General features: G+C 39.1%; 1 protein-coding gene across 3 annotated transcripts in view; it reads left to right on the top strand.

Moving 5' to 3' along the window:
• Positions 1-15554, top strand: part of si:ch73-383l1.1 (receptor tyrosine-protein kinase erbB-4) — a 287281-nt gene that overhangs the window by 164602 nt on the left and 107125 nt on the right. For all 3 annotated transcript variants that reach the window (XM_032556862.1, XM_032556863.1, XM_032556861.1), the window contains exon 3: positions 9067-9253. In XM_032556862.1, the coding sequence (XP_032412753.1) occupies positions 9067-9253 (187 nt within the window). The remainder of the gene's footprint in view (positions 1-9066; positions 9254-15554) is intronic.

The following is a 15554-nucleotide window of genomic DNA, read 5'->3' as shown; positions in this document are numbered from 1 at the left end:
AACTTCATCTCCAAACTTTAGAGATTTTCTGCTTTTGATCTCCGGGCACCATGGTTGTTTCCTGGGTGCCGTTTTGAGAAACGTTTAGGCAACCAGTAATCCAGGTGTTGAAGAGAAGGAAAATGAAAGCGAATGAATGAGGTAGAAGACAAAAAGATAACATGTTAGCATGCTAAATCAAGAAAAAACTGTTGTTCTGTTGGAAGGTCTCTAGTCTTCTGCAGCCTCTTTCTTCCAGGGTTTTCCTGTATTTATCTCCAACATGTTTAACTTTGTGAATTGGCCTGTCAGCTAACTAAAGCTAGCCAAGGACTGAATGGTTGGGAAGGACCAGCAAACACGTTGGTTGCTCTTTACGGGATTCAACTTGTTGCCTGAATGCAGTAGTGTTACTGATATTTTTGAATATTTTTCAGGGCTGAACAATACATTTAATCCTCATAGGAGTTTCAATGTACACAATATTCACAATTTCTATTTGTTTTTTTGGCACATAACTTAACATTAATTGTAGTATATTTAGCTATTCATTGATCTTTTTGTAGAGCATTTCTAAAAATATATACATATACATATATATATATATATTACAGACCAAAAGTTTGGACACACAGTTGTGTCCAAACGTTTGGTCTGTACTGTATATATTAAAAAAGCCTGGAAAGCTAAAAGACCTGATACCAATGTTACTTGACATGCTATTGGCTGGTGTTTCGAAAAGCAGCCAATCCAGGAGCAGCATTTGTTTTCCTGAGTGCTGATTGGCCTAAGAGCAGAGATAAGGAAGTCTGTGGATATTATCTTCTCTGGTAGCGCTGAGACGGTTTCTGCTGAACATATTGATGCTTCTGAAGATACATTTGCTGTTTGAAGTATTCAAATAGTTTTTAGAGGATGTCTCAGGTATTCTTAGTCCTTCACGCTGTACACCGAACAACTTTGATTGAATATTTGGCGAGCTATCACATTCGTTTACCAAAGCTAATATGTATTTACATTTATTTACATAAACACACTGCATAACAGCTTTAAATTGTCCAGTTGGATGTACTCACTCTGACTGTAACTTAGAGGTGAAGATGCTAAAACTGAAATAGTGAGGTCATCCTGATCATGATCATTTTTGCAATTGATCAAATGGGCAGCATCCCAGGGGGACATTAGAAAAAGGGGCAAACTCATTACATAAAAATCTAATTTTCCTGTGTCACGCCTATGACACGTTCTTTATTAATAAGAGTGGAAACAGAGTAACTAAAATAAAAAATGTTTTTGCATAATAACAACTTACATTTTTTTATTTATATATTGCATAGCAATTTAATTAATTAATTGCTTTTGTAAAGCAGCGAGGAAAATTATTTGCTTCTCAGGTTTTTATTATTTACAATAAGGTGGGTTTTTTTTTGTTGTTTTTTACAGTGATTGATGAACGAGGCGACAGAACCGTCTAAGAATTAGTGAAGTCATTGCAAGAAGATGCCAGTTCTGTTTAGATATGCTTCTAATATTTAACACAGATTATGATACCGTATGGTTTTAAAGCCGTCATGGGATAAGCAGGCAGACTGCAGACTTTTAGCTGTCAGTCACAGTGCCTGCTTAAAAAGTGGATCTTATAAAGGCAAAGAGAGCTGCCTTTGTTGAAAGGATTTACTATAAAGACAAGAAAGTGTGTAGAGATGAAGCAAAACGTTCCTCTTCAGATTAGTTTCAGCTCTGAAGCTGTAAACAAATTTCTGTTTCCTTCAATCTGATCTTTAATATCAGACTAAGATAAGCAGAGCTAATACAAGAAGAACTCTTCAAATGATCATTTGAATCAAGCCAACCAAAAGTACTCCACAAAACAACTCCGGTTAAACCAGAACTATTCTCAATTATCAGAAGCATGAGAGCAAGTGCTTTTTAACTCAGCACTAGTCATATTGTTTACTAATGTCAGGTGAGAGGATGTAGCTGCTGTTGGCCCTCAGCTCCACTGGGTTCAGGTTACATTTTAATATTTTATTATCCAAAGACGTCAAACCGTTTTCACATGATATTATCTCAATATCGGATTAAATTCTGGCTGTAATTTCTAATTTTTGTGGCACTTATTGCTGAGGAACCCAAACATTATCAGATATTGTTTTGTTTTTTTTGTTTGTTTGTTTTTGTGATCACAACAAATATCTCATTATTTTCCGCTAACAAGTCCGGGACTTTAGAGATCCAGCTGCTTCGACCCAAATCGGCTTAGCCGGATCAAAACACACAGTCAGAAAAATGAAATCTAGACATGACTGTTTCTTTTTAAACGTAAAAGTGATTAAGGACCCTCACTGTCATGAGCAACCGGTGACAACAGTGGAAAATCAAAGCAAACTCCGCAGGTTAGCAAAAGTAAGTTGTGCATATTCGTGTCTGAAGTTTCCAGATTAGATGTAAAAGAGGCTCTGAATTGATTCTCAGAAAGACTCCTGGAGGGAAGTGTGTGCGTACCTATTAGCTGTGTTTGGCGAGGTTCCCTGGGTAACTGCAAAGTAGGCTAAATGAGTAAATTACAATAGACGCACAGGCAATTAGACTGAAAACATCATACACTTTGTTAGATTTGTTAACATAAGTGCCTGGAAGTTATGTTTCAATTACAGCCGGAGGATGCCAAACACTGGGGGGAGTCGCTTGATGCTTTACATATCTCATATTAAACCTGGTTTTATCAACAGCTGCTGAGTTATGGCACAGCTAACTGCAAAAGCAGAAAGAGCCAATCACAGCGAACCGTTTTAGAACATTAAACAGCTGTTGAATGGGAACATACAGTTCCTCAAACTACGTCAAGGAATAGCAGGAGCTGGATTTCTTTCTGGTTTCCAACACATCCTCAGCTGTTTTTTTTCCTGATTTTTTTTTTTTTGCTTTTGTCAAACAGCTAAGAAAAATGTTAGCATTAGCTGGCGTTTATGTTGGTGTGCTAGTTTGACCCAGGGAAAGTACATTCTTTGCTAAGAAAGCTCAAAGTAGACACGTTTGTTTTACCCAACTGGATTATAATCTTAAGATTATAATCTTAATGAACAAATGTTAGCATGTTAACTCATGTATAAGTACACTGGTGTGATACAGCATTAGCATTGTAAATTGTAGTTTATTTTATCTACTTTCTCCCTTCCCTTTCACTAATGTCCAAAGTAGTTACCGGTGTATTTGAATACACTTTCTAAAATATTTAATTTATTTAAATGACTTAGCATTCAGAGAATTGCTAGAACTAGCATGCTTGTTTTAGCATTAAAATGCTGCTTTGAGTCTGGGCAAAGTTCTTGATGGTATATTTCAATTAAACTCATTTGTCTTTTGCTGACTAATGACTAATTTGATTCATTATTTTGAATATATTATCTAATAGATGCCTGGTTTGATGTAATAAAAGGACACAGTTTGAACTAGCATGCTAAAGTTGGCGTTAGCATGCCGGTTTGGCTCAGTTTTTATGGTCTATTATTTACAATCCCTTGCCTTTTGTTCTCACCCTATTTGAAAAATTAGAGTCATTGATCATTGATGCCTTTATATATATATGTATATATATGTATATACTGTATATATATATATAATTTGTCTCAGTAAAAGGCAAATTACTAATTTACCTTTTACTGAGGCAAAATGTCAACTGATAAATTTTAAAGTATTATGTACAATATTTTGTTTTATTATTTTTGATAAATGTTAGCATTAGCACTTTAACATGTCTATTAGCTGTGGTTTATGACACTGTTCAAATTCTCCTAATCAATATGGACAATTCAAATTTATATCTGTCTTGTGATTGGATGTAGAGTTCCCTAACATAAAGCTGTCTGCAGATATGGCTTACATCTGAATTTCACACTTTAATCAAAAATATCACTTCAAATATATTCAGTTGGTTTTTCAACTCTAATGCACCAGCCAAATTTTAGTTTCAGATAATTATAAAGTGGTGTGGCGTATGTTTGTTGTGCACCTTGTTGGTACAAATTAGCCCTAACATTGGCCTCGCTGGATCTATTGTTTGTTTTTTTTTTCTTTTTGAGATAGAACACACTTGTAATAGTTTCAGCTTCCATCCGCATCTTGTTAAATTTGAGCACCTGACCCAGCGGGCCTCGGTGAGCAGCTTACAGCCCCTTTGCTTTTTGAGTTTTTGCCTCTGAAACAGAGCCGGGTTGATGTGGCGGGAGGGGAAAACGCAGGTGCTTGTGTTTACTTCCCTCCGGACCTCCTTCCTCCTTGTCTCACAGAGGAATGCAGATAAAAATTGATCAAGAGAGCTTTCAGGACAAAAAAACCCCGAAAAATACTGCAACCAAAGGAAATTAAATAGTGTCAAAGTGAAAAGAACGAGGGTAATCCTTTAATTTAATTATATAAATTACAACAAAATATCCTTTCAAAAATCTGTTTTTCTCCTCTCGCTTGCTACACTCTTCCCTCGCCGCTTCTGCTGGAAAGGCTTTCCTGCTGTTGCTAAGAAACAGGGAAACGTTTTTTTTTTTGTTTTTTTTTTTGGTGTTGGGATTTTCGCCAGCAGGTCCCGGAGGCTGGAAGGGAGAAGGGGGCAACAGTGGAGGCACTGTGGCGTCTGCCAGCAGCCGAGTGCGGACCCACAGCTGGGTCGAGCTGCGGCGCAGTCATGACGCCTCCTCCACATGCACCTGGGGGCCGGGGGGGGTCACGGTTCAGCCGATGATCACTAACCTCGCCGGGACTCTGCAGTAAACATCGGGTCACGGATGGGTCGGAGTGATGAAACAGCAGGACTTTCGACCAATGAAGGCACTTCAAGACGGAGGGAGCAAAAAAAACCTTTTCTATGCACTTTGTTTTTAGAGACTGAATCACAAGATGGAATGAGTTGCAGTATGTTCTGCAAACAAATGAAACTCGTGAAACATATATGACAGAAGATGATTTTACCGAAGGGTTTATGACAGGCCCCACAATGGAAATCATTTCCCCAATAAGTATGCTAATCAAAGGCTCCTCTGAAATGGATTCTACTGCTCTTTTATTATGTCGCTCTTTCTCTTTCCCAATGATTGACACATTGTAATCTTGTTAATAAGCACCTCCGCTGAATGTTTCCTTCCTATTGTGTTTGTATTTCAATAGGCCAACTTGGCAGGTGTGCGCTGGTGTTTGCTTGGCACTCACCATGGAAGCTAATCTCAGCTACCTGCTATTATCCCAGAATACAGTCCCCCCCCCCACATGCTGTCAGTCTCCAATAATGTACCCCAGGGGTCAGCAGCCAATCAAACCCCACATTACTCATTCACTCCTTCCCTCCCAACCAATCATCGACATCATTACTGGCCTGTCTCTGGTCATTAAGAGGAGTCTTGAGGACCTTTTTTTCCCTTCCTATCCTGTCATGGGATGTTTGAAATTCACCTAAAATAGGACTTGAATGGTCATTAAGGACTGACTCGACTTTATGTCCTCTGGAGAATGAATATGTCCATCGGTTATTGCCAGACTGTGGAGACCGGAGCTGAAGTGGAGATCTCCAGATCACAGCTCCCTCCTCCAAATCATCTGGGTCTTAAGATATCTGTGACATTAAATCTTTCATGTGAGTCCAGGAATTACCCTGAGGCCTCTTTCTAGTGACTCTTGTCAAACCTCCTCTCTAGGAAGGCATCCAAAAGGGATTTCTACCAGATACCCAAACCACTTCACCTGACACTGCCCCAACCCACTCCAAAGCACACAACCTAGGGGTCACAGCTTAAAGGAAGATTTCCAGAGGCAAGCTACCCCCACTAATTAATCTTGAGGGATTTTGAGTTGTTTCTAAACCTGGTGTGACATTTAATCTTCCTAGTGGGTCCCCAATTTCTCCCAAGGTCTCCTAACGCAGGATAATCTATGAAACATCCCCCTAAGGAGGCAAACAGGAAAGTGTCCTTACGAGTGCCCAAAACGCTTCCACTGATTCTACTCCTTACTTTTCTCCCAGACGTGTTGAAGGCTTAACAGCTGAAGCAGCTTGAACTGAGTTTGTCCTCTCAGCAGCTCTGGTCCCTATTGGGCATACTGAAGGTATTCTCACCAGATGACTAAACAACTTCTGACTTTACATCCAGCTGCTTCCAAAAACAAGCGACAAAGGAATTGACTTACATCAAGATACCTTTAAAGTAGAGTAAGCCTCCTTAAGAGGGAGCTAATTTGAGATCTAACTATGCTTCTCTCAGCCATTAACTAAAGTACAAGAAAAAAAGAAAGAGCTCAATAAGTAAATCAAAAGCTTCTTGACCTTGAAAGACCAGTACAGATCTCAGTTCATCCATGTGAATAAGAACAAGAGCTCCTGAAATTTTTACTTGGATCATCCGGTCATGCTGAACAGAACCGTCTCACTCTAGATGTCCACATCAACCAAGAAGCAGGAATGCATTCCAGAGTTCTGGAGAACAGAACTTGTAATGATTCAGTTAGTGGTGGTGTCTAGAAAATCAAAAGATTTACTTGGAATACATTGCGACAATTCAACCCTACTTCTCACATTAGTTTTATATGGATGAAATAACATCTCTCTGGGGACCTGAAACCTTTCCTTTTCAATGACCTACTGTCATGATTTGTGGTAGTTGAGGTGTCGACCCAAACGCAGAGACAGAAAGGCAGTAATTGAGTTTGATGATTTAATGAAACTCTCAAGTGAGAGCAAAAGGCTAAGAGCTCAAACACTTGTATCACCTGGAACAACTTGACAAAGACACGACAGCTTAGACACGGATCCGACAGGGAAACACAGACACAGGTGAGTATAAATACAAGAGGAGACAATCAGGGGAATGAGAAACAGCTGGGCACAATGACATACTGACAGGGTGGGGGGGCTAAATTAACTAAAACAACACAAAGAAATCCACATCCTCACACCTTCTTCTGAAGGGAATCACATAAATCTTCTCCAAGTCGAGGAAACACATCAGGACCACTGAAGAAACCTTCATAGGACCTTGAAGTTTCTTTGCATGGTGAAAAATGTCTATTTCAGCTACATCTTTCAGTCTTCTTTACAAGTAAATTAATCAAAGTTTTTAATTCACATTCCCTAACGTGGATGTTCAGTACACTCTTAAAAAGTGTTTTTGTCTTGACTTCATTTTATGGTCTTATTTACATGAATCTCACTTAATTCATTTGGTTTTGTGATGACAAGTTACTTGTTTGTGTTCAGTTAACTTAAAAGTTACAAATCTAACTAACTTAAATTAACTTAAAGGAACATTTCACTTTCACTTTACTTGAAACAATTGAGTTCAATGCCAGTTTTGTGTCCTACATGTGACCAACTCAAAGATGAGAAGAAAATCTAAAAAAAACTCACTCGGCTATGAATAAAAATGAAGAAACGGTTGAGAAAACAGAGGTGAAAGGCGCTTTCAGAGTCAGGGTTGTATTGTACTGTTTGCTTCAATGTGTTTATGATCCACTTACCAGTTAATGTGGAAGGCTGAAAAAATTTCAGGCTGCTTTTTGAGCAATTTCAGTGCTTGTTTCTTGGTCAGGGAAGCTAAGTCTGGCTGTTTTTATGTTGTATATGAATATTGAAAGAGCTTCAAGCCAAACGGCGTCAAAATTCTCTGCACAGTTGACCAATAAGTTGCTCTCTTTTTTTCTTTTTTTTACATTTATTCATTGCGTTTATTTAGTGGTGACCCAAGGTTGAGTCCTACCACTCTTCTTGAGAATTTAAATGAGGATATCTTAAAAAAATCCAAAGCGCTCGCTCATTTTACTCCCGGTCCTTCAGGCTGACTCTGCAGCTGAATTAATTCGCCTCATCAAGTCCAAAATACAGAGATAATCAGCCTGATTTTTATAGTGACTTCTGAGAAGGTCAGCTGCTACACGAAGAGGCAGATGGTCGAGGTCTTCCAATCTGTTAAGACCGATTACTTCAACTTGAATTAAAGCCAAATAATTTTCCTGTTTTTTTTTTTTTGCTCAACATGAATAAAATAAAAGCCAAGTAAACCACACGGACTTTTAATTTGACGTAGATGTTTTCAGTAGTTATTAGAGATTCTCTTTAAAAACAACGGAGGACCTCAGGCTATGGAAGTCTTAAACAGGCAGTGACTGAGGTGACGTTTCTATCATTTTTCTCTCGACGTCCAAATATTTCATAAGGTTGACATTTTAAAATGCAAATTTGCAGACAGGAAATGAAAGGAATGCAGAGGCACCTCGCAGGTAATGAATCAGAAAGCTGCAGCCAAAACTTAGTTAAAAGTTAGAAGTTCTTGATATTGAGCATTGTTTAAAAAACTTAGGCATCCTTCACTCCTACGTATTTTGCTTCTAAACAGGCAAACTTTTCAACTTTCTTTGAAAAACTTTCACAGCTTTGATAGGAGTTTATTACGTGAACCTTTTTGGAGGGTTCTTAAGAGTCAGGTCAGGAGCTCATTTTTTATTTAGCACTTAAACATCTTTGCTAACTTTGAAAACACTTAGCTTCTCCTTTATTTACTTTTCTGAATCAATTCTAAAGTGCTAATTTACTTTGCTGCTTTGTCAGCTTTCAGTTCAAGTTGAAGTCGACTGCTACGAGTAATTCAGATAGTTAGATGCTCTTCTTTTGAAGTAGGTAAAAGCTAAAAATGTAGCAGTTCCATTTCCTCTTCCTACATTCTTCTTTTTGATTTTTCAATGAACTTTATTGAACAAAGGGTTGGCAAACGAAAAGTAAACGAATGAGGAGGGATAAACTCACATTAACAAACAACAAGGGGTGTTAGTTAAAGAAAAAATCACATGCAATTGTTTAAACCTGGTTGAATTTAGTGCTTTAGCACTTAGTATTAGCTTCCTCTAAACACCATGTTGGTATAGCATTTTGGCATTAGCAGAACTGACGTTTATGATTAGTTCTTTGGGTTAGCATAGCTAGCGTTGTAGCATGTTGACCTTCTTGTCACTTGAAGCTTTCGCCACTCTGCTTTTACAGGTTTCTGTTCTCTCCTTTTTGGGTTATCTTCATGTTTAATTCCTTTACCTGTCCTTTCCTTTTCCACGCAGTCCATAAGAGAAGTGACGGGCTACGTGCTGGTGGCGCTGAATCAGTTCGAGTACCTGCCGCTGGAGAACCTGCGGATCATCCGAGGCACAAAGCTGTACGAGGGCCGCTACGCTCTGGCCATCTTCCTCAACTACAGGCGGGACGGCTTCTACGGCCTGAGGCAGCTGGGCCTCCGCAACCTGACGGGTAAGACGGGCCGCGGTCCGACTGCACAGAAACGTCTGGGAGAATGTGAAGTCAGTAGCTGCAAGGTGTAAGGAAACATAAAGAGATGTTAGTGTTTCCATACTTCATCCCCAGTTCCATTGTCACGTCTTTCCATTCTCTTTTTATTCTGCTATTACTTCTTTTCCTCACGTCTTTTCTTCCTTCTGTCCCAACATGCTCTCCTTCCTTCCTCCTCTCTGCATCCTGTTTTTTCCTCCGCATAGGGTCATTCCTTCCTTCAGTTTTTTATTCCAATGTCCTCCCTTTCTTCTTTCCTTTGTCTCTTTCTTAAATCCCTCCATTCTTCCATTTGTACTTTCCTCTTCCTCCTCATGTTCTTCACATTTTATTATTTCCTTCTTCCGTTTTTCTGTCCTTTTTGTTCTTCCTTTTTTCCATTGCTCTACACTTTTTTCTTCCTTTTGCTTTTTTTTCCTTCTTGACTCCTGCCTTTCTTCCATTTGTCTTTTCTTTTTTCTTTCCCTTCTTCCCTCTGTCATGTCCTTCCTTCCTCACCTCCCTGATGTCTTCAATCACTTTCTTTCCTTCGATCTTCTACCGTTACTTCCCGCCTTGTTTTTTTTAATTATTTCTTCTTGTCTAATTTATTCCTTTTCATGTCCTTCATTCCTTTCCTTTTATATATTTCTATTATCATTCCTTCCTTGCTTCCTTCCTCCTCTCTCAGATCTGGTGAAGGAAGTGTGTGTTTTAAATCCTCTCTGAGGTGAGAACTAAAACAAAGAAAAGGAAACTTCTCCAAAGCCTGAGCGGCCGAACGAATCAAATGGATTTGATCGTCTTTGCGATAAATCAGAGGCAGTAAATGTAATATTTAGCCATTTAAACTCCCCCTCACAATGAATTATGGGCTCTTTTTTAATTTGTGCTTCCAACACATTTTCTGCTCTAAAAAGAAAATGCCGGTTTGAGTTCTTTTCTTTTTTTTCTTTTTTTCCCCTCCCACACACACACAAGCATATTTATTGCAGCTTTAAAAGCTGTAAGTCACAGAACTGAAACTTTGTAAATAAGCTGCTGAATTAGGAATGTTGGGCTCAGTAATGAGAGATTTTCCCCTCAACTTGATTCTTTTCCCTGTCAGAAGAAAAAAAAGGCTTTGGAGGCAGGCTGCATCGATGTTTTACATAACAGCTGCTGTGCTGGGCTTTGTTTGGGCCATGCGGGAACGCGACACTGAACAGCAGCCATTTGTTAAAGGAGCATTTAACGGTGGGTACGTCTGAAACAGGAAGCTGCCTCATAGTGGATCCTTCAAAATAACTCTTCCAGTCTTCACCTCGTACGTTTAGAAAAGTTTGACGCACTCCGTGGTTCAGTTCAGCCACAGCATCAGAGGTCGATTTATACTGTAAGAAACAGCTGCAGACTTACACACAGATCAGCACTGTGACATAAAATTAACTGATGAATTAATTAGTGTAACCCTCTAATTGCCATGACAACACTAGTGTTTTTATGGACCTATTGACTTACATGTGTTTTGAGGTGAGAGTTAAATGGTTAACTGAAATCCTGTATATAAATTATCATTTTAACATAGTATAGCGTCCATCAGATATTTATTTGTTCTGTGTTTAATTGTATTTTTTTATTATACATACATACATACATACAGTATATGCTATTTATTTTATTAATTTTTACTTATTTATGTATTTGTTTTTAGTTATATATTTACTTTGTCTATATATATATAATTTATTTTACCTTTTGATTGAATTCTTGCAGCTGTAAATGTGGAACCAGGAACCAGGTGACAAATGGAAACTTGTCGTAGTGACTAAAGGAAATAGTTTGGGATCCACGTTATCTGAGCATCTGCTCCTATTTGCTTCATTCAGTTTCCCTCCATCATGTAATCGAAGGAATCAAACAAACGGGACATGTTTTTTTTGTTTTTGTTGGGGGTTTTTTCCTGCTTGCTGACAATCCTTAGAGAAAGGGGGGAAAAAATCCTTTCCGGTCTCCAAACAGCAGTTACTTTGTCTTTAATCTTGTTGGTTTTTGGAGGAAATGTGTTGGATGTCTTGATGGCTGGAAAAAAAAACAACAACAACAAAAAAAACCCCTCACCACATTCATTGTTGCGCTTCCAGCATGAATTGAAACCAAAAAGCTTTGGTGCACGCTGGCGCAGCCAGGGAGTAAAAGTCCCGTCCAACACGTCCGTCCTCGGAACCGTCGCCAAAAAACAAAGAGGAATGCGTCAGAAACGGCCACTTCCTGTTCATCGGCACACACTGAGGTACTCAAATGTATTTCTTGTGATTTCAACAAAAAAAAAGAAAAAAAAGACACATTGCTGCGTGTTTCTATTCAAAGCTAGCGGCCACATGGAAGAGAACAGCTATCGGTGCAGAAAAAGTTCCCCAGCAGGAATTTACTGCAGGCCCGTGTCGTATTGACTTTGCAGCGCCGCTTTGGAGATTGATGGCCGGGGAGCAAACAGTGATCCATATTAGGCCCCAGATTTATTGTGATAAGCAGCGTTTTATGGAGTCTGAATGCCGTGATAAGGCACTCCTGAGAGCTGTAAGGGCGTGTTGACATCCGGCGCCGGTACAGCAGCGGGGGGCGGGTTGGGAGGGGGGGCACCTGTTTGACGGCCCCAACCAGGGAAGGAAAGCCTAAATGCACCTTCATGCCTGGATGATTCACAAGTTCTGCTCCACAAATGACACAAAAGACGCAGGAAAATGCTGCTTTTCTCAGGTAAATGAGAAACTTCCTTTATTTTTACCAACCTTAAGGACTCTCAAGGTAATGTGGCAGGAGACGCGTTTTGCTCAGCAGCTCAGTGGATGTGTAAGTTTAGCATCAGCGGCGCACTGCGAAACCACAAAGCCTTAGCAAGTATTTTTCTCTCGTTTCTAGTAGGAATATCTTAGTGCGATTGATATGGCAGGTGACTTTCCACCAAGAAATTGGAGCTAGTTTTAAGGCAACAATTCCTTAGTTTTGATGAAAAAAATGCCAGTTCCATTGAAAGATTATTTCACTTATAACAAGATATTTTTCCCATGTTATTAGTGAAATAATCTGCCAACAGAACTAATACTTTTTCATCAATATTAAGAAATGAACTCAAATCAATCTGGTATATCTGACTGAAAACTTTCAAGTTTCAAGTGTATTAAGATATTTACCTTAGAAACTTGACCGAAATACTTGGTAAGATTTTGTGTCTTTGCAGTGTGTTTATTTCTGGTTGCCAGTTAAGATGTTAAAGACGCATTCGGAGCGTGATGTGCGGCCCATCTACGCTTTCCGGCACTCCGCCTTCCTCAGATCACCAGACTTTATCCCGGTCCAGTGCTGCAGTTCAAGCAGAACCAGTAAAGCTTCTGGATCAGCACTGGTCTCTTGAATTCTCCTGGGCCGCCATGTTTTTTCTCTCTTACTCCAGCAGATCACCTCGCTCCTTCCCGAACGTTAATGAGGATCCAGCTAACTTGATGACTTGTGCTAATCCGTTAGAAGTCCCAGCTGCTCGGTCCTGCAGACTCTGGGCTGTGAAATCCTTCGCTGATGGATTTGGGTTGAGTTTTGCTGCAGTCAAGTCTGCCGGCAGCTGTGCAGGCGTCAAACCAGCAGCTTGTTCAGCTTGAACTCTGATGCCGTTGCAGCCATATGAACTGTGTACACATTTTAGCGTGTTACCACGGAGCTAATTACCCCACGTTGAGCAGCGGCAGGCGTAACGACCGTCGGATCTTAAAGGCCATCAGAACTGATGAAGTGTTGCGTTTGAAACGCTCTGATTCTGTTCCTGACATTTTTTTGTGTTTAATTCTCCTTTTTTCTGTCCATATGGATATAGACCAAATTCTTTGGCAGATATGCTCCCATATTCCTACGTCCAGAACCCAGGTAGCAGTCCTCCCTTCCCCTCTTTTATCATTTCTCTGTTCTTTCATGTAAATTGCTTCCACTGAGGCTCACTGGGGCTGCAGCTTCCTCCCCCGATTGGAAGCTAATCGTGTCGCACTAATTGCAGCATTTGTGTGGGCATTTCGCAGGTATTTAGGCCAAATTACCAACAGCAGTTGCCGCTGAGATAAATTGATTAATAGACCTCGTTATAATTAACCCCACGTGCATCTTCATTTGCGAGAGCATGACTATTGATTCCACGGGTCACACGCCTCTGCCCAGTCAACAGAAAAATCTCAGAATTTCACTCATTTTAAAAACAAATTGAGCATAAATGAGGAAAACAAACTTTATTTTATTATTGTGTTATAAAAGGATAAAAATAGAACTTGCGCAGAAGAGAGCTGCAAGTTTAAAAATAAAATAATGACACTTCCGATGCTAAGTTGACCATTTTAATGGATTTTTAATGCATTAAAAGTGTCATTATTTACCGAGTAACACTTCATGACAGCAGTCTTAAACATTCATGAACACTCCATTATCTTCATGTCAGGTGTTATGTCACGTTTATGACAGTGTTACCGCGTCAAAGTGTTGCCATATAATCAATGTACCGTCTGTCAAGCGTGGAGGGGGAAGTATCATGCTATGGCACAAAGTGTAGCAAATGAAAAAGTGGACAAATATCTCAAATTCTTTAAAATATCCGACGTCTGTCAGCTCCAAAAGTAAAACCTGGGCACAATGTAGTATTTCTGCAGGGTCAATCAACCAATCAATCAATCAAGTTTATTTGTATACCACGTTTCAGCAACAAGGGAGTTCAAAGTACTTTAGATCATAAAACCACAAAAATACAAAGTCAACAATTGAAACGATACACCGTCATTCCACATCAGAATGTTGATTAATGTTTCATTGATTACGTTTCAAAAGCTGCTCTAAACAGGTGGACTTGAGTCTGGATTTTAAGGATCTCATTGTTTCGGAAGTTTGTTCCAGATTTGCGGTGCATAGAAGCTGAATGCTGCTTTTCCATGTATAGCAGATGTATTGTACAAGAAAAATACCTCAGTCAATGAAGCTATGTAATGTCTGATAACAGGTAGATCTTGAGGCATGTGATTTCTGAGCCAGAGGCTAATGCTGGAAGGGACCAAACAAGAAACTAGAAAAACAAAATTTCTGAAGAAATTTAGCCGGGGCCTGCCAAGGCGCGCCCGTCGGGCTTGGGCCCGGCGTCGTCACGCCACAAATTGGCGTCGACGCCAAAGGACGCCGCAACGTAATCAGTGGCACGCGGAGAACCGCAAGAACGTTAAGCGAGGCGGACGTGCACCATTCGGTACGATTTAAAATGTTGTCAAGGCTTTTATTTTGGAAGTTTTGTTAAACTTCATTTCAAAGGGCCAAACTAATCCCATGCGTAATAGTCCTTGGGTTAAAATAGTTATATAATGCTCAAAACACAAGTAGCTGATGTAAAAATATTCAAGGCTTTTATTTTGAAATTTTCAGTATGCTTCATTTTAAAGTTCCGAACTAATACCACGTGTAAGAGTGCTTTGGATGAAAAAGTCAAATAAAGCCAAAAAGAGCAATTACATGATGTAAAAATATTCAAGGCTTTTATTTTGAAATTTTTGTTAAGCTTCATTTCAAAGGGCCAAACTAATACCATGTGTAACAGTGCTTTGGATGAAAAAGTCAAATAAAGCCAAAAAGAGCAATTACATGATGTAAAAATATTCAAGGCTTTTATTTTGAAATTATTATTATGCTCCATTTTAAAGTTCCGAACTAATCCCATGTGTAACAGTGCTTTGGATGAAAAAGTCATATACGGCCAAAAAGAGCAATTACATGACGTAAAAATATTCAAGGCTTTTATTTTGAAATTTTCAGTATGCTTCATTTCAGAGGGCCAAACTATTCCATTGTGTAACAGTGCTTTGGTTAAAAAAGTCACATAAAGCCAAAAAGCGCAATTACCTGATGTAAAAATATTCAAGGCTTTTATTTTGAAATTATTCTTATGCTCCATTTTAAAGTTCCGAACTAATCCCATGTGTAACAGTGCTTTGGATGAAAAAGTCAAATAAAGCCAAAAAGAGCAATTACATGATGTAAAAATATTCAAAGCTTTTATTTTGAAATTTTTGTTAAGCTTCATTTTAAAGTTCCGAACTAATCCCATGTGTAACAGTGCTTTGGATGAAAAAGTCAAATAAAGCCAAAAAGAGCAATTACATGATGTAAACATATTCAAAGCTTTTATTTTGAAATTTTTGTTAAGCTTCATTTCAAAGGGCCAAACTAATACCATGTGTAACAGTGCTTTGGATGAAAAAGTCAAATAAAGCCAAAAACGGCAATTACC

The sequence above is a fragment of the Xiphophorus hellerii genome, chromosome 24 (genome assembly GCF_003331165.1).
Source record: "Xiphophorus hellerii strain 12219 chromosome 24, Xiphophorus_hellerii-4.1, whole genome shotgun sequence".
Lineage (NCBI taxonomy): Eukaryota > Metazoa > Chordata > Actinopteri > Cyprinodontiformes > Poeciliidae > Xiphophorus > Xiphophorus hellerii.
Note: the sequence above shows the minus strand (reverse complement) of the source record. Positions and strands in the feature narration are given on the sequence as shown.